The following is a 24,362-nucleotide window of genomic DNA, read 5'->3' as shown; positions in this document are numbered from 1 at the left end:
TGGACCACTGGCTGAATTTGAAACAAAAAAGTGCAGGGTTCCGATGATGAGGGTGCGTCGAGTTCGAAGCAATGTGAACCTACCAGTCTTCTTAGAAAGTGCCACCTTTATAGCAAGGAATATCTGTTCATGGGTTTCACGTGTTCAGACCCAGAAGACAAGCAACTTCCACAGTGTGTGTTATGTTATGACGTATTGTCCAATGGAGCCATGAAACCATCGAAACTGCGAAGGCATCTTGAAACTAGACACAAAGAACACATCGCAAAGAGGATTGACTATTTTAGAAGTAAGGAGAAGGAGCTTCGCGAAAGCAAGAAAATTGTGAAAAGGTCTACAAGTGGAATGCCGTGAGGGCGTCATTTGAAGTTTCTCACCTGATAGCAAAAACTGGAAAACCTCACATAATTGCTGAAGGACTTGTATTACCAGGTGCCAAAGATCTCTCTTTGATACCGTTAAGAAGCGAATCGTCAGTTTGTCCGAAAATATTAAGGAGCAGTTATTAGAAAGAGTTTGCATGCCCCCCCCCCTCCTATTTTGCTTTGCAACTGGATGAAAGCACAGACATTACAACAAAGCAACGCTAATGTGCTACGTTAGATATGAACATCTCAAAAGTGTTTACGAGGACTTGCTCTTCATCTCCTATTTGACGCACACTACAGCTGAAGAAGTATTTGCCAGCTTAAACGCGTTTATAATATCTCATAATGTGGACTGGTTACAATACGTTGGAGTTAGCACAGATGGAGCACGAGTAATGTCGGGAAGGCTTACTGGACTTGCAGCCTGAATAAAAGAAATTGACACAGGGATGCACTAGTGGCCATGAAGATACCAGAAGAGCTTCAACAGACCTTAAATGAATCAATGAAAATTGTCAATTTCATAAAAAGCAAGTCACTGAATTCAAAACCTTTTGGGCAGCTCTGCAAAGAAATGGACAGTGAATATCATCAACTTTGGTTCACTGAAATTTGCTGGCTGTCACGAGGTAAAGTTTTGTCTTGATTCTGGGAATTGAGAGACGAAATAACAATATTTGTCTTGGATAAGCATTTTCATCTCAGCGATCGTTTGAATGATTTTTCCTGTTTAGTCAAGTTAGCATACTTATCAGATATCGTCATCCATTTAAATAATCTGAACTTAAGCCTTCAAGGAGAAAAAGTAACCGTCTTTTTAGTTGAAGACAAGATCGAAGCGATGATCAAAAAGTTGGAATTGTGGCGTCTGCGTATACTGAATGGAAAATATGAGGAGACCTCTCCAAACTTCTCAAATTTTCTTCCTTCCACTGAAGAAGAGTTGTCAGAGAACGACAAGTCACTCTTTGCACAACATTTGAAACACTTGTAGCAGTTGTTCAGAGAATATTTTGCTGTGCCTGATGCAAGCATAAAATTGGATCAGGGATCCATTTTCAGTTAGCGTGCATGAAGTAGAAAGCCTTACAGAATCAGAAGAAGACCAACTCGTGGAATTAACAACGGACGGTGCTCTGAAAATGCAGTTCAAAGAAAAGACACTTGCAAACTTTTGGGCTTACTTACAGGATGATTTTCCTGGATTATCAAAGAAGGCCATGAAAGTATTAATGCCTTTCGTAACAACCTACTTATGTGAAAAATCATTCTCTGCTCTCATCTATCTTTAAAAAAAGTACAGAAACCGTTTGGAAAATGTAGAATCAGAACTTAGGATTCAGATTTCTACCATTAAGCCCGATATATCACGACTTGTCAGTGAAATGCAGCATCATTCCTCTCACAGGAAATAAGATTAACAAGTAGTGTTGTGTCATCTCTTGTTAGTAGGGACATTGAATTTTCGCGATGCGCGAAATCGCGAAATGTGAAAAAAAGATGCAATTTTGAACATTCTGCTCGTAACTACACCCCCAATGATGAAATATGCAGGAGTTTTATTCGCGAAGTAATGCGAAATGTGTGCTTTTCCACGAAATGAACGCTTTTTCGCGAAATAACCGTGAAATATCATCAAATTAAGTAGAAAACACGCAAAAACCGGCAATCGAGGTTGTGCGCGCAAACTGTCGATTTGTAATGAAACGTTTGCCTAAAGTTTCCTACCACTTGCAGCTGAAGAACGTTTTATCTTCGATCACATCACAGGAAGATGCTGCAAATTGGGATTTCCCATGCACATAATCTCAGTTCGAAAACTTTGCTCCCTGTCAAGCTGCATTCCATTCTTCCCCCGAATATGTATTTTAGAAATGAATTGATTTTGTGTTGATGTTTTATTTTTGGTTGGACAGCTAAGTACTTGTGTATGTGTACAGTATATAAAAATGAAGAAATAGTTTATCAATTTATAGCTCTTTTGTATGTTGTTTCCTCTCATGATGAAAAAGTTTGTGCCAATTTTTTTTTCCACCGCTGGTATATACTGCTGATCTAACATTTTATTTACCGCTCTCCTCAGTTTTTATTTACCATAAATTTGTGTCCCTACTTGTTAGTATTCATTATTAATACAAAAATTGTATTTTATATACTTTTGATTAATTGCTACATTTAACATTACAATAAAATGCAAATAAATATAAAATATATGTGTTCATTTAATTTTCCCTTCCTTAAATGGTGAAAATCAGTGATGCAACACTAGAAATAAATATGTATGATGCAAATTCCGGGCTTTAAACTTTGAGTTAATTCTTGGGGGTCCGCGAGGGCGAGTGATCTCTGAAGGGGCTCCGCCATCTAGGAAAGTTCAAGAACCACTGATCTAGAGTATAGCTTCTAATAGGTAATTGCTGCTACAACTGTTTCAAACATTGCCATTGGCTGGTAGCTTTTTGAGGTAGTATATAATGTGTGGTGGTTAGGTTAGGCTAGTTGGGTTTGACTCTTACAAGAAAAATACAACAGAAAAAGGTTGTGTCAGCAATATTGACCCTTCTAATAACCTTTTTTCTTAATGAACTCAGAAATGACCAAAATGACACTTACCGTGTTTTACACCTGAGCCCTTCATATGAAATTACTGAAACACTGAAAAGGTAATAAATAATGCATGTTTTTCAAACCTCAAGAGTCACTTGATTGTCAAGTTACAAAATCGTTAATTGCACAAGAAGAAAGGTTTTACAATTCAGTTTTTAAATTACGTGTGAAAAGTAACATATCAATTGACACTTTTTTTTTTTTGTATGCACTCCTGCACCCTCTCCTCAAAATTCTGCATTGCTCTTCCTATCTTTTCTTCCCCCACAACAGCAGTTTCCTGATGAATGGAGTTTTTCAACTCCTCAAGTGCTGTATGATTTGTTTTAGTGAACTATTGCTCTAAGATAATCCCAGAAAATAGTCTGCGGAAAAGGCGACGAGCAGCAATTATGGATTCACTAATTTTCAAGGAATTTTCAATGAGACACACCCAATGCTCACTATTGTTGGTCGATATATCATTCAGACAATATATTGTCACGATATTTTGGTGATATATCATCACAATATTTGGTGATATATATTGTGCCAGCAATATATCGTCATGATATTTGGCAATATACACTAGCGTGCAAAAGTCTTTGCCCAAAGGTAATAACTGTCAAAAATGAACAAAATATATTGAAGAATGAGATAAACTTTATTTGAAATGTTATATTATATCACATTTGAACAAAATAGAAATGTAGAGGTTCATTAGTTAACATAAACAACGTAAATAAACTTATATTTTGCTCTTATCGATATGACCCCTTTAGCACATATCATATCTTGACATAACTTCGACATTCGAGATACTAAATTTTGCAGTGTTTCGTGTCCAATATTTTTCCAGGCATCTTCTAAACACTGCCACAAACTTTGAAGATTCGTTGGAGCCATCATACGAACCTTTCTGTCCAACTTATCCCACAGTTTCTCAATCAGGTGAGATCGGGTGATTGTGGAGGCCACAACATCACTTTGAGAATTTTTGGCCTCTCCTTTGTTTTTAAATAGTTCGTACACAGTTTGGACGTGTCTTTTGGGTCATTGTGCTGTTGAAATATAAATCCCTTTCCAATAGTCTTCGTTCCAGATGGCACTGCATTACGTACTAAGATATTATGGTACATGTTTTTGTCCATTGTTGACTTTGTTTGCACCAAATCTCCAACTTTTCCTCCTTCAAAACCACCCCAGACCATGAGATTACCTCCTCCATGTTTAGTAGTGTGACTCAAACAACTGTCAAGCATTCGTTCTCCGACTTTTCTTCGAATGTATAATCGTCTTTTTGTTCCAAACAATTCAAACTTCGATTCATCAGTCTATAACACTTTGTTCCACTGTCTTAATGTCCATGTTTGATGTGTCAGCCCACTTCAGACATTTCACTTTATTTTGAGGCCACAAGAAAGGTTTTTGAAAGGATATTCGACCATTTAAACCTACGCTACGCAGTCACCTCTTAACCGTATCAACCGAAATCGAAGTTTCTCTAATTCTGTTTGTATCTTCTACAACTGCAGTTGCTAGAAGTCTTCGATTTTACTTGCTCATGACGATAATATGTTTATCTTGCATTCTTGTTGTGCTTTTGGACTGTCCAGAATGTTTCTTCATCATATTTGTCCCTGTTGTTTGCAGACGAGATAACGTATATGTAACACTTCTCCTTGGAATATTCAAATGTTTTGCAATTTTCACATGAGTATAACCTTCTTCTGATAAAATTTGTATTTTACCACGAAATTCAGTTGAATATTCCTGTCTTTTCTTCATTTCGTGAATATTATATTATTTCACCCGCAATAAGAAAGATATAATTGCAAATCATATAAAATTACAAAATGTACGTTAAATGTAAATTAATGTTAAGTATATCTTTAAAAAAATAATAATAGAACATATTCGTCAATATACACACTGAAATTTGATATGAAAAAAGGAATAAGTGCAACATTCAGTATACACATACAGGTTCAATTTGTCGTCATCACGACATCTGTCTGGTTTTTCATATAAAATACGACTATGTATGCTCCGAATTAAAATGTAGGCTGTTCTAACTTGTTGATATACACCAAAGACATTCCAGAATAGAGTCAAAACTGATATTTATTTGAGTTTCATAACATAAATCGCAGATAATGACTTTGGGCAAAGACTTTTGCACGCTAGTGTATATCGTGGAGACAATACACCACGATACGGAAAAATTATCGTATCGTATTGTCTGTGATGATATTTTCTTGACGATATATCGTGATATCAAATTTCCGATATCGTCCATATCTAATGCTTACAGATGCATGATGCATTGCATGGCTAGTAACATTGCATTGGCTAAGCTGCCTGTTGCCTCCTTGCTGTGTATTGGCCATTCAAAAATAATGTGTTTCCTCAGCTGCACCGTTCAGGGTTGCTATGCATCTGGAAAACGGAAATGTCAGGGAATTTTGCAGATCATCTGGAAAATGGAAATGTCAGGGAATTTTGCAGATCATCTGGAATTTACGTGCAAGAGAAAAAGTTGCACAAGGAACAAGTGGCTCATTTCCACTTCTGGATTCGGTTCTTGTGATTCCACTCCCAAAAAGATATTCAATTCAGAAACTTGTTTCTTTCGTTCTTCTGATTCTGTCTTGTGCGAAATTATGGTTCCTTCGAATTTCTGTAATAAATTTTCACTTTTATAATTCACTAATTTTAGAAAGAATATCGAAGTGAAACTTGCAGTCCAGATATCTGATTGATAACTAAAGTACATTGACAATATGATCATAATTATTGGAAAGGTTGGTGAAGATGAGGTTATCGTCTATTATTTTATAGATCTTAGTCTTGTTGGCATTTCCTATAGAATTCCTATATGCAACAAAAATTTCTCCTGATGCTGTGTACTTATAAATGTAAGCAAAAAAGCAGCATTTTCTATGACACTATAAATCCGCTAGAAACTGAAAAATTGTGTAAGGTTTATGAAGATTATGTTGTTTATGAACTTTTTCTGTTGTTTTTATATTGTGGAGATTAGTTATGATGAAATAATGTACATCTGTTAACTTAGCCTGAAGGCTAGATGCACATGATTGTAGCACCCAATACATTTGATGCCGATTGTAATTTTATATTTTATTCTTCGAATTTTTATTTGTTTTTGTGCGTGTAGACTGAAATTTGCTAAAAAAAAAAGTTGTGAAAGTGAATATTCATAATAATTAACGGATTATATATTTAATTGAAAAACACAAGGTTCAAAAGGAAAAAATCATGATGATAAACATGTCTGGAAAAATTTCATTTTTGGACTGGAAAACCTGGAAATGTCAGGGAATTTCATAATCAAAAAATCGTAGCTACCCTGATAGTTTACAAAAATGCATTGTCTAGGAGTAGCTTCAAATGTACATTTAACTGTAGCTACAAATTTGTATGTGATAGGCAACATAAGCACAAACAAACCATGAGGGATGACCATGAGTTCAGTTCTGAATACAACAAGCACCAACATTTCAAATTATGATTCTCACTTGTAAGTTTGGAATTTTGGATTTTATCTGGGCATTTACCGCTACAGGTATGTTTTTATTAGTATTATTTTTTTCTATCAAAATTAACATCATAAATAAGAATGTCAGTCAATATCAACACTGCTGCATCAGTTTGAATTTAATTTCAACAATGTTCCACAGTTAAGCGAGAAAGTACCTTGTGATGTGCCAATTCATTCAGTACAACCAATAAATAATATTATTTTTCATTTTGTGTTAATGTATTTAAGATGTACGTCACCTACGCAACATAGAAGGAAAGGAAATCTATAGAATTGTTTTCCACAAAGCACCATAATTGAAGCTCTCACTATCAATAACATTTAATATTTTATTTTTCTATACTGTAGTGTTTTTGTTAAATCATACTTTAGACTTTCTTGTAATTTGTGACAGTCCTTGTGACAAATGGTTTCTATTAATCTTTTCAGATTGGTCACGAATATTGTGAAATGATATTGGAAATGTCATTGTCTGAAAATTACACTTCTTGCAAGGAGATGGTAGCTCAGATTCTGGTGAAGAATTTCTTCCTACTCACTGAAGAGGTCCCATATCTCTCAGGTATGCATTAAAATATTTACTATATATTGTCAGAATGTGCACAAAGTGTATGCTAACCTTAAATAAACTCATATAAGTCATGAAAACAAAAAATATAGTGAAATCAGTATTAATGAATATGTTCCAGTATAATTGAATAATTCTGGTTTGTAAATATTAGAAACATAGTGATTGAAATTTATTTACTAATGAGGTTTCCCAGTGTAATTTCCAAACTTTATATTTTACTAAATGACATGCAATTTATATAGGAAACATTTTTTTTATGTGCTCCCTGGGTGGCTGAGTATCGTTTAGAATAAATTGTGTTGATTGCATGCCTAACTTTTGGCTTTTTCCAAGCATATCTTTTTATTACTGTAGAATTGAGAGAATAAACTGCAAATTGTGATTGAAAGTGAAATGAATAATTATCTTTTTGTATTGCTGCAATAAGAAAGGTATGCAGAAACATATATAATAGAATTATTACAAAATCGATGGCATTCTTATGTAAATACTTTTTTTTTCACAACTTACTAGGTTACTGTTCATGAAAGCAAATAACTGGTCTTGGTTTAGCATTGACATTGCACTCTACAGAAGCAAACAAATTGTTTGTTTTGTCATACATACATACATACATACCATACTTTATTTTCTACTTGTGAACCAGAATTCCCTTTTCTACCTGATGAAAATATTTTTACTAGCCGTCTTTCATGTGTGAGGAAAAATAGAAGTAATGAAGATAACCAAACTGATACAACAGTAATATTAAAAAAAGAATGTGCACATGCTTATTATAATGATATTAACCCCTGAAGCTAAGATTTAAATGACCTACACTCCAAGTGATATTTATATTGGTCACTACTTTGTGTTAGTTGTGCATAGTTTGTGTCATCCACAACAAGATGGATCACTTCTTGAGCAAAGGATAATGAGAAAGGAACTAAAACATGATAAAAGATTCTTTTCAACTCCTGATAGTCCTGTAAAATTAATATTTTGACCTCTAAAAATATATTGCAAGTAACACCACTCTTATATAAGATCACCACAATTTCCAGGTGTATAAATGTCTTCTCCATTTTTGTCTTCAACTTCATTATCTGCAACAAGAATAAATTTTTCTTGTGCATAATCTAGTTAACTTTTGTCACTATTGAAGTAAAATCGAGATTCTTAACATTACTGTATAGTTCTTTTTCCTTTCCTGTAGATGGCAGTAAAATTCTAAGCCTCATATGATCAACTGTTTCAAACAGTTTATCTACCATCAATAGATGGCATCTAACAGCAGTTTTCTGCTAGCTGTGCATTGAACATATGTGTGTACTTTGAACACAAAAATCTCCAAATGTACGTACACGTGTATATCATACAGACTTGAAGGGGTAAGGTGAAGAGCGACAGTTTTGCACCAGGTGTGCATTTACGCGTATTTCAATATCGGAATGGGCACTATTACTTAAAAAGAACCAGTGAACAAGAGAGTATGAATTTCTCCCCATGTTGCAAGTGAAAGCATTTCGTAAACTTGATTATTAAGCTAGATACGATGTTTGAAAAATATGATGAATAAGAATTTTCAGAATAGCATGTTTTCCTTATGGAGAAAAAAAAGCACAACTTGAACTTCAAGTTATGACTAATCAAATGGAAGTTTCGACATTTCCTCCTGACAATCAAATCTTTAACCTGTCCTCCTTCCGTTCATGTATTTTTCTGTGCCATCCAAAGTTCGATATGTCCAAGGGAACAATGAAACTAGTACTCCCATATGCATAATGCTAAGTTTTATTATCCTCCTACGACCATCCAGCACACAGACCTCTCTTTCCCCAGCTCAACGTGGGGAAAGGTCATTGGGGAGGAGAAGTTTAGGGTACTTGCATCTCGGTTGGACACAAACTGTTCCTCGTGCCCTTAAGTACATGCCCTAAATATTCAAGAAAAGCTTTCTATTTTATGTGTATCTTTCCAGTTATGGATAGGTGTACTTTGTGGACAGCTGCCATCAACCTGCTTCAAGATGATGATGCAGAAGTGAGAGAGAGGGCGTCTGACCTTGTTCCTCTTGTAGCAATGGGAAGTGATTTCAAGAAGGTTACTCCAGTATTTGCATTGTCTCTTGCCATGAGGGGCTTTGTAGAAACTGTAGGCAAAGACAATCCCCTTGCTTGTCTTGCAGTTCTTCTGTATTGGTCCTTGAAAGAAGATAATGAAGTTGTAGAGGAGGAAACAATGGTAATACATGATCTTTTTTTTAAACTAGAATGAATGATAATAGTTTTCATTCCACTAGTAATTGTTCACATTGGTGCTATAAGTTTTACAGAGGTTATTCGCTTTATATCCAACCATGTTTGACGGGTACTCACCTTAAGAGATACCGCACCGCCACCACCGATCATGTTCTATTGGACCCCCAGCATTGTGGACTATAGCCGTCATCGCAGTTTCCATTGCAGCAAGCTCCGGCGCAGGACAGGCTTGGGAATTCTGTCCCACTCCTCCCTGCAAGTTTTCCATAGACCATCCAGGGTGCGCGGGCGGCGATGTTGAAGACGTCGTTTCAACAGTCCAAATGTGCAAAAATCCATTGGACTGGCATCTAGGCTTTTCACAGGAATGTCTTCAAACGGAATGACATGAATTCCTAATTCCTCTGCCATTTCCTGATAAAAACGTAGTGATGTTCTGGTGATATGACTCGAAGCCTTGTCCATATGGATCAACACCTGGTTCACATCCATTCCATACAATTGTGGGATGTCTCTCCAATAGATAGGTGTCAGAATGGAGTCTTGGAAGTATCTGGCATTCACCTTCATGTTTTTGTCCACCTTGCGTATCATCAACTTACCCTCATATCTGAATCCCATCACAACCATAAAGCCACGAGGGAAACTTTCCCTGCACTGACGAACAAAGTTGCTGCGCCCCTTGCCATCAATGTCGAGGTATGTGATCGCCCAAATGTGACCACCAGCAGTGACATGAACATATGATTCATCCATTGTGACAACTTTCTTCCATTTGGAACTCGCCAGGTACTTTTCATACAGTTTCACAATGCGTACGTATGAAAACTTAGCATGGAAAAGGGCCATTACGTAACCCTCCCAATACCAGTTGATGTTCGGCGCCATTTGATAACATTCACTACCAACACTCACGCACCTACAAGGTCAGACACAACACTGCTTCCGCCAGCAGAGCCATAGTTCCAGCATGATATGCCAGGTGGCAGCACCAAATCGACAATTGTCGGATATAAAGCGAACAACCTTCTGTATAATGAGGAAATTGAACACATACAGTGGAACCCATATTTTACATTTTTCTCCGCTATATAGAGTGGCATGGAGCTGACTGACACATTTCAAATGATTATAAATAATATATGGAAATGGGAAAATAAGCGGAACCATCCACAAATAGGTCCAAGTATGCTATTTATTACTTACAGAGTACAAGCTGAAAACTACAGTAGATCGCCTCCATTTACATCAATGCTGTTGCAAGCGTGTCTTGAAGTTGCCATAGACACATCTCTGTAGGTCCTGATCAATCTGCAACTTCATCAACAATGGCTTGTTTTAGTTTTTAATAATCATTATACGTTTCTTGGAATTTCTTCACCCAAGCCAATATGGTATTCTGAGATGTTATGTGTCCATGTCGACCAACATTAAAATGCCATCTAAAGATGCACTGCACTCCTGTCACACTTTATTTCGTAATAACAGCTATCACGTTGCTGCATTTTCCAATGCTGCATTGCAACTGACTACACGAAATGGCATCGTCTCCTCTACCTTTCTCCTTCCCGACAATCACAACAAGGTATCGTGCAGGCTCAGTATTCAAATTTGGAATGTGTCAGTTGCCTCTGCACCACTCTGTACATTCAATCTTGATGGTCCCAACATAATAAAATGTTAAGAAATATTCCCTGATTTTGCATTTCCTGCTTTCTAAGTTTTTTCCAGCTTTATCTCCTGAAAAATATAAAATCAAGGTTCCACTGAGTATATACAGGGTGTTTCCAGGCTGATGATACAAACTTTCAGGGATGATGGAGAAGGGCACATGTATCAATTTGAGATAAGGAACCCTGGTCCGGAAACAACTTAGTCGGAAGTTATAAGCGAAAATCGGTGTATGAAGATGTAATACTTCTATTCCCTGCACAAATTTCACAAGCTGCTACATTGACAACAATTGTTCAAAGTGACATTCCCCAGCTTCGCTGCAGGCATCACATCATTGCACAAAGTTCTGGCATACCCATTGGAACAACCCCGGGTTCATTCGAACAATGTCACAGGCAGCAAGAATTCTTGCCAGGAGACCCTCTTCAGTCTCAACAGGTGTCTCGTACACAAGACTTTTCACATGACCCCGAGCTGGCCACGGAACAGGCCCCCCTCTTGCCATCCACCTTTCACGGAATGTCTGACGCTCACGAACAGTGTTCAGCTCTGGTGTTCACGAACAGTACGTTTAAAGTGAGCTGGGGCTCCATCGTGTTGGAACCACATACATTGACGAAGATCAAGTGGGATATGTTCTAACAACGTGGGGAGTATGTCTCACAGAAACACAAGTACACAGTACACTGGTGCAGTTAAGCAGGGAGGAAGAAGATACGGGCCTATTAGATAATCATTGACTATGCCCGCCCACAGGTTCACTGCAAATCTGTGTTGGCTCATCACAACTGTAGCATGGAGATTCTCACCTGCCCATACATGACTGTTGCGAGTATTCAGTACTCTGTCTCTGGTGAAACAGGGTTCATCCGAGAAAATAACACGCAGGAAAGTTAGGATCAACCATACAGCATAGCAGTAACCATTGGCTGAACTCGACGTGAGGTCCGAAGTCAGCAGGAGACAAAGCATACACTTTCTGACGATGGTAGGGGTGTAGCTGCTGTTCCCGTATTATTTTCCACACAGTACTGTGTGCGACACCCATTTCACATGCAACTGATCGGGTGCTGATTGAAGGCTCTTCATCCACACCTGCAAGCACTGCTTTTTACAATTCGGGAGTCTGTACGTATCGTTGTCCTCCTCGGTCCTGGTATTGTGGTTCCATATGCCCTGTTTCCTTTAACCGTTGGAACAGACTTGGAAACATGGTGTGGGTCGGATGTCTCCTACGTGGGTACTTGGCCCAATACAACCTTTCGGCCTCTCTACTGTTTCCATTTGCTTGTCCGTACATGAAAATCATGTCTGCAAAGTCCGCTACCGTGTACTCCATTTCACTACGGCTGATCTACTGTTACACTTCAACTTGTAAACACAGACTACAGTCGACCGACCTTCACATCTGGACTGACCATGTCGGAGACGTACACATCACGCCATCTGCAGTGCAGTGGAGTTTCCTGTCCCCACTCCTCATGATTGTGTACGAGACAGACTTGTGTATGAGACACCTGTAGTAGACTGAAGAGGATCTCCTGGCAAGAATTCTCGCTGCCTGTGACATTGTTCGAACGACCCCGGGGTTGTTCCAATGGGTATGGCAGAACTTTGTGCAATGATGTCATGCCTAAGTCGTTTCCGGACCAGGGTTACTTATCTCAAATTGATACATGTGCCCTTCTCCATCATCCCTGAAACTTTGCATCATCAGCCCGGAAACACCCTGTATAATATGAAAAATGGAAAAAAAATTAATATTCAATGTTAAAGTTGAACATTTTGGAAACATTATTTTTCAAACAGCATAAGCTTAACATGATGAAGGCTATTTCTGTTATAAACCATACTTATTTTTGGTAGGCATGATTTTTCATTCCTTTGGGTGTGATTTCATTAACTTAAATTGATAACTGTATTCATTTATTTCTATCATAGTGATTAGCCTAATGTTAATAACACTGGTCGGCAAATTGGAACTTTTTTTTCCTCCTGGCAAAATTTAGTGATTCTTATAGATTTCGAGGTTCTGATTGAGAATCTGAAAACCGTTTTCTTCCCATCACCCACCAATTCTGAAATATTTAACTTTCAAAATTTACAAAATTTCCAATGCATTCAGTGAGAGTCGAATATGACAAATAGATGGCACTGTACTAAAAATAGGATAAAGAAGAAATGAGTAAACGTTTTGGGCTCTAATTTTATAAACGGACACACCATACATGAGGGCCTTTAATTTTAAACGCAAAACTTACATGTAAAGATCAAATATTTCATACAGTTAGTAGCGTGAAAAATTTACATATTCATACTTAATGGTCCAGATTAAATTTCTTCACATCTAGATACATTAAGAGAACATAAAAGTGGCACAAAATGTAAGGTAAAAAAGTGTAACATTTTCACAATCTGCAGACATGCTTTATTCACACACGTAGGTTCGTAGAATGCTATTTTGTTGTCTTCTGTCTCTTGTATTGTTCCTTTGGGGTCTCACGCATAAGAGTCCAACAGTAATCGGCTAACATGTTTCCATTCCATCTACCACTCTATCGTTTCCACATCTTGGTGGAACCTTTCACCATGTTTGTCTGAAACTGCACCCATATTTTCCGGGAAAAAATCTAAATGGGAATGCAAGAAATGCAGCTTCAGTGACATGTTGCATCCGAAACTGTAGTAAGAGGAAATCAGTTCTTCTACTATTTCCACATAATTTTCAGACTTTTTATTTCCCAGAAAGTTCTTGCACACATTTTCAAAAGCATCACATGCCCTTTTCTCAGTGTCATTCAAAACTTGTCTGAAATTGGGATCCTGAAATAGCTGTCTTTCTTGTGGACCAATGAAGATACCTTCATTTATTTTGGCACCACTTATGCATGGAAACTTTTCTTTTAGATATATAAACCCTTGTCCCTGTTTATCCATTGCCTTCACCAACAGTTTCATCAGGCCGAGCTTGATATGGAGAGGTGGTAACGAAATTTTTGATTTCTCGACTAAAGCTGGCAGTGATCATTCTTCTCTCCTGGAATGTTTTCTTCACGAAGTGGCCATTCTTTTACAGTATAATGTCTGTCCTTTGCTCGGCTGTTCCACTCACAAATAAAACAGCAAAATTTTGTGTAACCCCCTTGTAACCCATTCAGCAATGCAACAACTTTTAAGTCCACACATATGTTCCACTGATGTACTTGGTAACATATTTTCTGCAACATTCGTTCAAGGTTTGCATACGTCTCTTTCATGTGAAATGCATGAGCCAGCGGTATTGATGGCAACTTGTTCCCATTACACTGCTCTGCAATTTGAAATTTTTTTCTTGATGTTTTGGTTTCGAATGTCGTTTCCCCCTAATTTTGGGACGCTGATTCCAAATATGTAAGCAGTTTTCTTGTATCACGTCCAGATTGTTAAAAAAAAATGTAAAACAAAATGTGCATATTGAACCATTACCGACATATATTTACACCCTTCTACAAGATCATTGCCATGCTTAAAAACGTGGTGTATATTATAATTATGTAATTGTAAACACAGTGTACGTACAGTTCACAAGAACTACCAACAAGTGATATTATTTACAGTGACCTCACTTATTTTACAGGCAGGAATTTTCGTCTTTTTGAACTTCTTCCATATGCATGAGAAGAACTTTCCCTTTTCAGGGACCAACAGTAGTCTGCCATCATGTTCACAGTCCAACCAACCATGGTATCTTCTTTCTATGTCTTTCAAATCCTGATGGAAACATTCACCCTGTTCCTCGCTGTAAAATCCAAGACAGGTATCTGGAAAATAGTCAATGTGAGCATGTAGGAAGTGTAACTTCAAACTCATGTTACAACCTAGTTTTCTCAAATTTTCCAACATGGTGTTCACAATGGTTTTGTAAACTGGACTCCTTCTGTTTCCTAGGAAGTTTTTTACATCTTTGTAGCTCTCCCAGGCTTGCTTTTCCGTTTAGCTCATTGTATCCTCAAAATTGGTGTCACACATTACTTTCCTGATCTGAGGTCCAGTAAAAAGACCGCTTTCAGCTTATGTAGGGTCATTCTCTGATAAACACTACATATGTACTTATCTAGGGCACGTACAAACTGACTCATGATACCCAATTTAATGTGTAGAGGAGGGAGAAGAACTTTCGTTGGTTCCACAAGGGGCACATGCCTAACATTCTTTGTTTGGGTGTCAAGAGTTCTCTGGTTGGCCACTCCCGCCTTTGCCAGTGATTTTGTCTGTCTTGACTATCCCACTCGCACAGGAAACAGGTCATTTTTGTGTATCCCATTTGTAGTCCCAGTAAAAGGTTGATAACTTTGAAGTCATCACATACAACCCACCCATACTCGGAGTACTTCACACACTGCAATAGAAACTGCAAACTTTCATATGATTCTTTCGAAGTAATAGAACAGATCCAAGAACATTACCATTGTGGAGTAAAACACCTTTCAGGCTGGTTACAGAAGAATCTATGAAAAACCTCCATTCAGAAGTTACATACTTCACACCAAGCCACCTTACAAGTTTCGGTATGTCATTGCAGAAGGTCATAGACCCTTCTTCTGAAAATCAAGAAACTATTTCTTGTTCCCGGGATCTGTAACATGAAATTTTAGTGCCAGGTAACAATAAATGTCTGTCTTTCAGTTCAGAAGCTAACAGTTCAGAACTTTCCTTTGGTAACGCAAGATCACGTACCAAGTCATTCAGTGTGGTCTGACTAAATAAGTGTGGGGTATTATCACTTGTACTGATCCACTGATGTACGTTGTATCGCTTACAACTTCCTTTCGAGGCGATGTACAGCTTGAAGATGGACGAGAAGGAATAGGTAGACTTTCGTCATGTTTGATTGGTCTCATTGCAGATCGCAAATGTGGATACACTATGTCACTTTTGTTCTTGGCACTAAAACCTTGCACTTGAACTTGACAAAAATAACAGTCATCCGTATGGTTTAATTGTTCCCTCCATACCATTGGCAGAGCAAAATAGAATTTCTCTCTTTGTCCTTTCATCGAGAACCTCAAACCTTCCACACAAGTCTTACATACTTTCTGGGGTACCAATGGTTTATTTTCATTGCCAAGCACAAGTCCAAAATATGCAAGGTAGGCTTGTTTGGTGAATGGCGTTATCTTTAGTCTTTGTTTACACAACATGTACTTCCCACATACTTAAGAGAAAGTGTTCGGGTCGTTTTTGCAGCCACGTGAAAACATTGTTGTCCGAATATACACAATTTGTCACTTCATGCAACCGTTCAGCACTAGGAATACAAATCACTCTACCAGCTGTGAAACAAAAAACAGTTACATTAGTGTTTCCAGACCACATACTCTCCATGCCCTCCTGTGGTATATAAACGGGACTTTTATGAAACACAAATTCCTGATTTTCTCGAAAACCTGACGTGATAGGAAAAAACGGATTGCACCACTGAACTCAGCGTGAAAATTCCATTTAGGAACACTCATTCATTTGAAAACCTCATTTTTGCTGCAGAACAGTGTTATGAAGTAAAACAGCCTTCAAACTAACCCTTCATGAATCTATAAAAAGTCTCCATTGATCAAAGTCATATTCGATCTCAAGTTCCTTCATCAATCCTCTAACACTGTTACTCGTACTATACACTAAGTCACCCTCCATTGAAAACCACTTTGCAATCGTTGATTCCCTCTTCTTGAAGTATGACACATTTACATCACTTTCCAAAAGGTTCCACTGTTGAAGGCTGGATCCAAGCAGTTGCACCTTTGTTTTGGGTAAATCCAAGTCTCGAACTAGGATGTTCAACTGAGTTTGAGTAATTAAGTGCAGGATGTTGGTCATGGGTGCATGAAACTCATCATCTTCTTCTTCTCTCATTCCAAAAAATGCATCTCTTGCATCATCTTCCAGTTCTAAATCCACGGTGTATTGTTCCGGAGGCTTTGGCAGTGGCATTAAGTTATTGTGAGGGATAGGTCTGAGAGCAGACGGTATGTTCGGGTACTCCAATTTTCGTTTCAATTTGCTGGAGAAACCACTAGCATTCACCATACAAAAATAACAGTCATCTAGATGATTACGTGGTTCACGCCACACCATTGGCACAGCAAATGACATTCTTTTATGGGTATCGTTCAACCAACCAACGACAGTTCTCGAACAAGTACTGCAACATATTTTGGGGGCCCATGCTTTATCTTGATCACCAACCTTGCAGCCAAAATAAAGCTCATAAGCCTTCCTCACAAGAGGAGTTAAAGGTTTCCCTTGAGATTTTTGTGATAACTCTCTGCAAATGTAGCAGAAGGTGTTCGGTTGGTTACGACACGTACGAGACATTTCAGAGAATTCACTTCACGTAATACTTTGAGGGTAACGTAGAAAACAAAATTTGCATAGATTGAATATATAGAAGTATAAGAAAATAAGTTCAGTAAGAAGTAATGCATTTGCTCAACAAATACATGTTTGCTGTTTTCTTTTAATTGCTTATACAAGATTCTAAGAGGAAATTGGATACTACAGGGTGGCTCAATAAGTCACTTAACACTCTCAGTACAAGGCCACTGCGGCATGGAACGTAAAAATGGCGATGACCAATCGTTGCCTGGCCAAGGGGGAACCGCATGGTCGGCAGCCATCTTGATATCCGCCATCTTGAATTCAAGTTCAAAAATTTAAATGGGAAGGGGGTCGTGCAACATATCAAAATGGGCTAGAATTTCACCAGGAAAACAACTGTGACATTTGTTTTCACCTAACTTTAATTGTTGCAGAGTTAACAATACCACGAAGTTATGGCTCAATAAGTCACTTAATACCCCCAGTACAAGGCCACTGGGGCATGGAACGTAAAAGTGGCGATGACCAATTGTTGCCTGGCCAAGGGGGAACCACAATGACGTCACATGCATGGTCGGCAGCCATCTTGATGTCCGCCATTTAGAATTCAACTTCAGAAATTTAAATGGGAAGGGGGTCGTGCGACATATCAAAATGGGCTAGAATTTCACCAGGAAAACAACTGTGACATTTGTTTTTACCTAACTTTAATTGTTGCAGAGTTAACAATACCACTAAGTTATAAAACATGCTCAATATGATGTCCTTCTTGCACAATACACACGTGTAATCGTCTCTCCCATGACCTTACCACATTCTGAAGAACCTCAGGAGTTATTGCAGTCCAGGCATCCACAATGCGTGTGCGCAAATGGGCCAGATCCCTGATTTTCGTAGCATACACCATGGCTTTCAGGTGTCCTGAGAGGTAAAAGTCCAATGGTGTCAGGTCAGGTGAGCGTGCAGGCCATTCCACAGTTCCTCGGCGACCAATCCAGTGGTGAGGGAATTGTTGATCCAGGTACTGACGGACTATCATCCCATAGTGCGGTGGAGCACCATCTTTCTGGAACCATTCAGGATAGCTCCCATCCTCAGACAGTAAGGATGGTAAGATCTGCTCCCGTAGCAGAAGCAAGTAGCCCTCTGCATTTAAGTTGCCCTCAATGAAAAAGGGACCAACAAGTCGGGAACCCCAAGTACCACACCACACCATTAGCTTCCCGCCTCCTGTCATCTTGCTGGGATCTGTCCAATGTGGATTTTTGGGTGACCAGTACCGCAGATTTTGCTTATTCACCTCCCCCGACACATAAAAATTAGCCTCATCACTGAACAGAATCTTGCTATCGACGGCAGGGTCACATTGCAGTTGTGCTATAGCCCACTCACAAAACTGCAAAAGCCTGTTTGGATCGTCCTCACTAAGGTGCTGCTGCAGCTGTATCTTATACAGATGCCAGTGGTGGTCACGTACAATCCTTTGAATTGAACCCATGCTGACACCACTTTCCAGTGCCAGTCTCCATGTGCTGCGGGTTGGGGACTTTGCAAATGATGCCAACACCGCTACAGCAGTACCCTCATCCGTGGCTGTTTTCGGACGCCCATGTCGTGGCTTGTCGTCCACAGATCCAGTATCTTGAAACTTTGCCAGCAATTGGCTGACGGCCACATGTGACACCAGTAGTGACACCAGTAGTCTTGCAGGATTGCGGTTATTGAAGTCTGCAGCAATGTCACACGTACTTCTCTCCCCTGACATCAATATGATGGCAATCTGTTCCTCACGTGTTAGTGGCATTTTCGTTCAGATCAGTGAAAAAGGAAATGTGCTACTCTTGACACGATCAATTCACATCATCACTCTTTTAAACTTTTATGTAAAGGCAAAACACAATCGTAATTCCCATGTCAACCAATACTACAAGATATGTACATACCAGTAAGTCAATATCCGGACATTTTCAGTGATTGGCCTAAACAATATATACCACATAATCACATACTAACGATAATTTGAACAATAAACATTTAAGCAAAAAGGAAAGGACATGTCACTCTCCCATGCAGGAATCGCCCTTAGATTTAAAGTTAGGTTAAAACAAATGTCACAGTTGTTTTCCTGGTGAAATTCTAGCCCATTTTGATATGTCGCACGACCCCCTTCCCGTTTAAATTTCTGAAGTTGAATACAATATGGCGGACATCAAGATGGCTGCCGACCATGTGGGTGACGTCAATGTGGTTCCCCCTTGGCCAGGCAACGATTGGTCATCGCCATTTTCACGTTCCATGCCGCAGTGGCCTTGTACTGGGGGTGTTAAGTGACTTATTGAGCCACCCTGTATATTAAATACTTGTCCTTATGAGAATCTCTGTAGACACTTTTTTGAAATTTAATACAATAGTTATTCACTTATATACAGAGCCATCTTTGGAGCAGATTATAAAAGCCTGATATTTTGCTCGATGATGAGCTCATTACAACGAGTCGAGAAATATCTTCTCCCTCAAAATTGATGGGTGATGGAACAATTTGGCTATGAGATCTAGATTCAGCACCCTCGAAAACATAAGAAACACCCATTTTCATTTCAAGGAGGAATTCCATGCTGACCAGTGTAATTTGCTACATTAGATGAAATAAATTCAAGTGCCTCCCCGATGTCATAGTGGTAAAGGGGTCCCTGGTTCGATACCTGGTGGAGACACATGGTACAGTGGTTCGGATCCCACTTTATAAACTGTATGTCCAGTCCCGATTAGCCTTTCTGTGCATAAAATAGACTTAAAACAACAAATCAATCAAAAATACATTTAAAATGTTTGATTGGGAATCACTAAATAAACGAATTACAAAAAGAAATGCATCCCTTTGCCTATTTCATCACAACTTGTTTTCTGCAAAGCATCATAGTAGACTGTAGGACTCTTCTTTAAATCCTCCAGAAGTGTTTACTTTATTATTGTCAAGTAATTTATTACTCCTGAGTCACTGTACTGCACAGGTAAATTTAACAGAGAATGTCCTTTCCATCAGCATGCAAGTTGCAGGTATTGTTAAAATTGAAACAGAAAGCTTTCTTATTTCAACAAGAGCTTTGGCCAGGTTTGTTCAGATTAAATATTTGTGAAGATCTGAAAGTGAATGTGTGAAAAACTAGTGTCATGAATATACGAGGGGCATACTGGCAGTGATGAGCAACAATTTAAAAAAAATCAGAATCCATCAATACATGCAAACAAAGTAAATCATCACAAAATATAGACTTTACTGAACGCATCGAGGTAGTGTGATGTCATTAGCTTTGATCTCGTGAGTGCAGTCAGTTGTTTAAATATGGCTGACGGTGATGCTTCGTTTTGACAATGTGCTGTGATTGAATTCCTTGTTAAGGAGGGAATTCCTGCTGCTGAAATTCAGACTAAACTTCAGCGTGCATATAGAGATGTATGCATGGGTGCTAGCAGTGTTAGAAGATGAGTAAAACATTTTAAAGACGGAAACACGAGCATCGAAGATCAGCCTCGGAGCAGTTACCCACAAACTGCCTCCACAAAATGCAACATGGAAAGCAGAGGGTGCATTCTTGAAGCTGGTGTAACCATAAATGCTCACCGTTATATCCAAACACTTCACAAGCTCCATCGTGCATTGTGGGATAAACGTCCTGGAAAGAAACCCTTCCTTGAACATGATAATGTATGCTCGCACTCTGCTCAGTTCACCAGGGAGGAAATTGGGAAAATGGCATGGGAGCCCTCTCTACAGTCCCAACATTGCACCCTCCAACTGTCATCTGTTTGGTTTTGTGAAGGATCCGTTACAAGACCAACACTACCAGACGACGTAGGACATACAGAAAGCAGTGGGTCAGTGTCTTCGAGCAGCTGGAATGGAGTTCTACCGTAAGGGTATATTCAAGCTACCAGAAAGGTGGCAAAAATGCATTCAAATAAATTGAGACTTTGTTGAAAAGTAAGGAAAAGTCTGTAGATTATGATGTAGCATGTTTTTCTTTAATAAAACCAAAACTTGGTTCATGAAAAATTGTTGCTCATTACTTTCAGTATGACCCTCGTATAATAGCTGACAGTACAGTTTTCAAAATGAGATAATCAACTGATTACTTGAATTTCAGGAAAGCAGAGACTTAACTTAAGCTGTCTTTACATGATCTGATTGTCACTGAAGCAGTTGTTGAACAATGTTCTTATTTATTGGAAATCTTGAAATGTCTGAGGTTGCACCCATACATGATCAAAGAATCATTTCAAAACAATTTTACTGAAGTGTGTGGAAGTGTGTACAGCAAGAAAAAGAAATAAATAGATCAACTGTAACAAAGAGAATAATTTCTTTCCATAGGAAGATGTATTTCGGAAACTCAAAAGAAGTGTGATGTATTTTCTCTCAGTATTATAAATATAATCCACCAGAAAAACTGTGTGATCATAATGACAAAATAATTTTACAAAATATTCATTCTGTCTTGATGCTGTTTTTCAATAATTGAGTTTCATAGCATGTGCTTCTGATTGGTCAACGGTCTTATATTGAAAGGTTTTATTTAGAGCCATTGCTAATGAGAAATTATTGGACTGTAACCATGAATGCAAGAAGAAACATGACACGTGCTCTGATGTCACTTCCTTTAAGTGTGGAATTCAATGTGTTGTACATGTTTCATTTGATCGTGTACGGATAGCTTTATACGTATTTTGCAGAATTGTTATTACTCACATCATTCATGTGTGGAATGAGTTAGCAGAAGTAGCAATATTAAATTCCTACAATAATATTTTAATAATTTTAAGATACAACATTTATTTAATTAATTATTGTTTCTTTTTGCTTCTAGGATGAAGAAAGAGTTTTTGATAAAGGTGAAACAAATACATATGCTGAAGAAGTAATGTTAACTGATATTGCAATTGAATATTTGAAGTATTTTCTCTGCAGCTATGGAGGAAAACAAAGACATGAAGATATCTGTAAAATGCTTCAATGTGATTTGCCTCGTGATGTGATGGAGTGGTTACAAAGTCATTACTCACTCGGTCAAGGTGTAGTATCTCTCACTTGTTACCTTGAGTGTACAGCAATGAATATATTAGACCAGATGTCTTTGGCATCCAGAGTGACTACTGCATCTCGATTATTGTCACAAACCTACAGCAGTATGTGTCAGAGAATTTACAAGATAATGAGTGTGTTTACAGCATTTTATGAAGTGAAAGTGCTCTTTCTCTTTCAAGTACAACTGAGAACAAAATTGGAGCATGTTTTCCGGGAAGGATCCATGAACAATTTGTTAGCCTATTGTACGCATTCAAATGGGATTGTCTTTTGGTGCAGCAACCCTTCTCAAAGGGAAAACTTTACTGAAGAAGAATAAGCATTTTGCAAACAAATACAAATTCTGGTGCCTTCAATATTTATTTGTTGGTTTGTGGAGAAAAAATTTACATATGACCTTTTTTACGGATCATGTTTTGAAGTTTTCTCACTAAGCACATGAAGTAGATCTGATGTGTGTATTTTTTTGAATGCTGTGATTTTATACAAAGGAAATTTGTTGTGACAGCGTTTTAAATGAACTCTGTACCAATTTTACATTTGACGTTCTAAAGTAAACAGCAGATTTTTATTTGCATTGCAAGAAATTATTTTTTCTTCTGTGAATTTATGGGTGTATGTGTGTGTGTTCTGTTGATATTCGAAGGGACATTTCGACGTCTACAAACTAAATAGATAATATAATGTTCCTGGTCACTTTCCATGTTTTGTTGAACAAACTGCAAGTGGTGGTTCAATGAAGTTGCATTTCCGAAACTAGAATAATTTCCTCATCAAGTTTCTTGTCTACATGTACAACTGTTAGGTTTAATGGTGCAATTAAGAGTTTGTTTTAAGTAAATGTAGATATAATAAATTTTATATAATTTTTTGTACATTTCTTCTCTTTATTTTATTCATTTTCTGGTGATGTTCTTAAAGGTTTGCATTGACACAAATAAGGGATAAATCATGAGTAAATATCTATGTACAATCATGCATAGAATTTATAATATTAGAATGCTCAGTGGTGAACAGTGAGACCTACTGAAGCACACAGACTCCTGTCAGATATATTTTTTGGTGCAGACTATAATGATAATATTTTACTCTTTTAAGAAGATGAAGCATATTCAATGCCAACGAAAATTGCAAGCAACAGACGGAGAAGGGCGCAGGGTGCATTATTTCTTAAGTAATTGGTGCATTAGTGACAAAACGGAGATGTTTAAAACTCTTGTACCAAATGAATGAAGAGAAACATTCTGTGTAAAATATTTTTCCAAGACTGTGGAAGTTCATTTTAATGTAACAGTGTTTCAATGCTATGCAATATTTTTAAATATATCTACATTGAATTTACAAGCGTGTGTGTGTGGTGAAAGTTTTAGTTTAAGAAGTGTCATGAATTTTGTTGAGATTTGGCTTATCTTTACTTGGAATAAATGTGAGTTGCATCTCTACATGAGAGGTATGACATGTATATAATTATGCTTAATATTACACTAAATGCACAGAGGAGTAAGATTTTTGAGAGGAGAGGGGAGGTGGTCTGGAACCACCCTAGGTATGGCCCTGTTTTGTATGCATGATAACGTAAAAGGTGTTGTTTTGATTTAACCAGTTAGCAAATTGGGCGAATTTCCAACTGCAAGTCTCATATACAATAAATAATAGACTGCAGTGTTTGATATTATTAATCTTATTAAAGTAATTTAAGCCTTGGTACCTGATATCAATGATTTACAGGTGTTTATACAATACGGTCAGCTTCTGGTTGTACATTTGTTGAGATACAACAAGATTTGGAAAGGATTTTAAACCTTGCCCATTTTTTTATAACCAACTATGTTTACAACACTTGACTCGAGACTACCTACCCTTACTTTGAGTTTTTAATTTATATATACATGTATTTTTTTCTTTATTATTAATTCTACCACAC

At 37.8% G+C, this 24,362-nt stretch overlaps 1 protein-coding gene across 2 annotated transcripts in view; it reads left to right on the top strand.

Annotated features, from left to right (window-relative positions):
• THADA (Thyroid adenoma-associated protein homolog) overlaps positions 1-23,851 on the top strand; it is a 212,528-nt gene extending 188,677 nt beyond the window's left edge. For both annotated transcript variants that reach the window (XM_083111408.1, XM_083111407.1), the window contains exons 22-24: positions 6,946-7,078; positions 9,048-9,310; positions 22,221-23,851. In XM_083111408.1, coding sequence (XP_082967534.1) covers positions 6,946-7,078; positions 9,048-9,310; positions 22,221-22,757 — 933 coding nt within the window. In that variant the 3' untranslated portion in view covers positions 22,758-23,851. The remainder of the gene's footprint in view (positions 1-6,945; positions 7,079-9,047; positions 9,311-22,220) is intronic.
• The last annotated feature ends 511 nt before the right edge of the window (positions 23,852-24,362 follow it).

Source organism: Lepisma saccharinum, chromosome 25 (genome assembly GCF_977018435.1).
Source record: "Lepisma saccharinum chromosome 25, izLepSacc3.1, whole genome shotgun sequence".
NCBI classification, from domain to species: Eukaryota; Metazoa; Arthropoda; class Insecta; order Zygentoma; family Lepismatidae; genus Lepisma; species Lepisma saccharinum.
The sequence above is the reverse complement of the archived record's forward strand: the minus strand, read 5'-3'. Positions and strand labels throughout refer to the sequence as shown.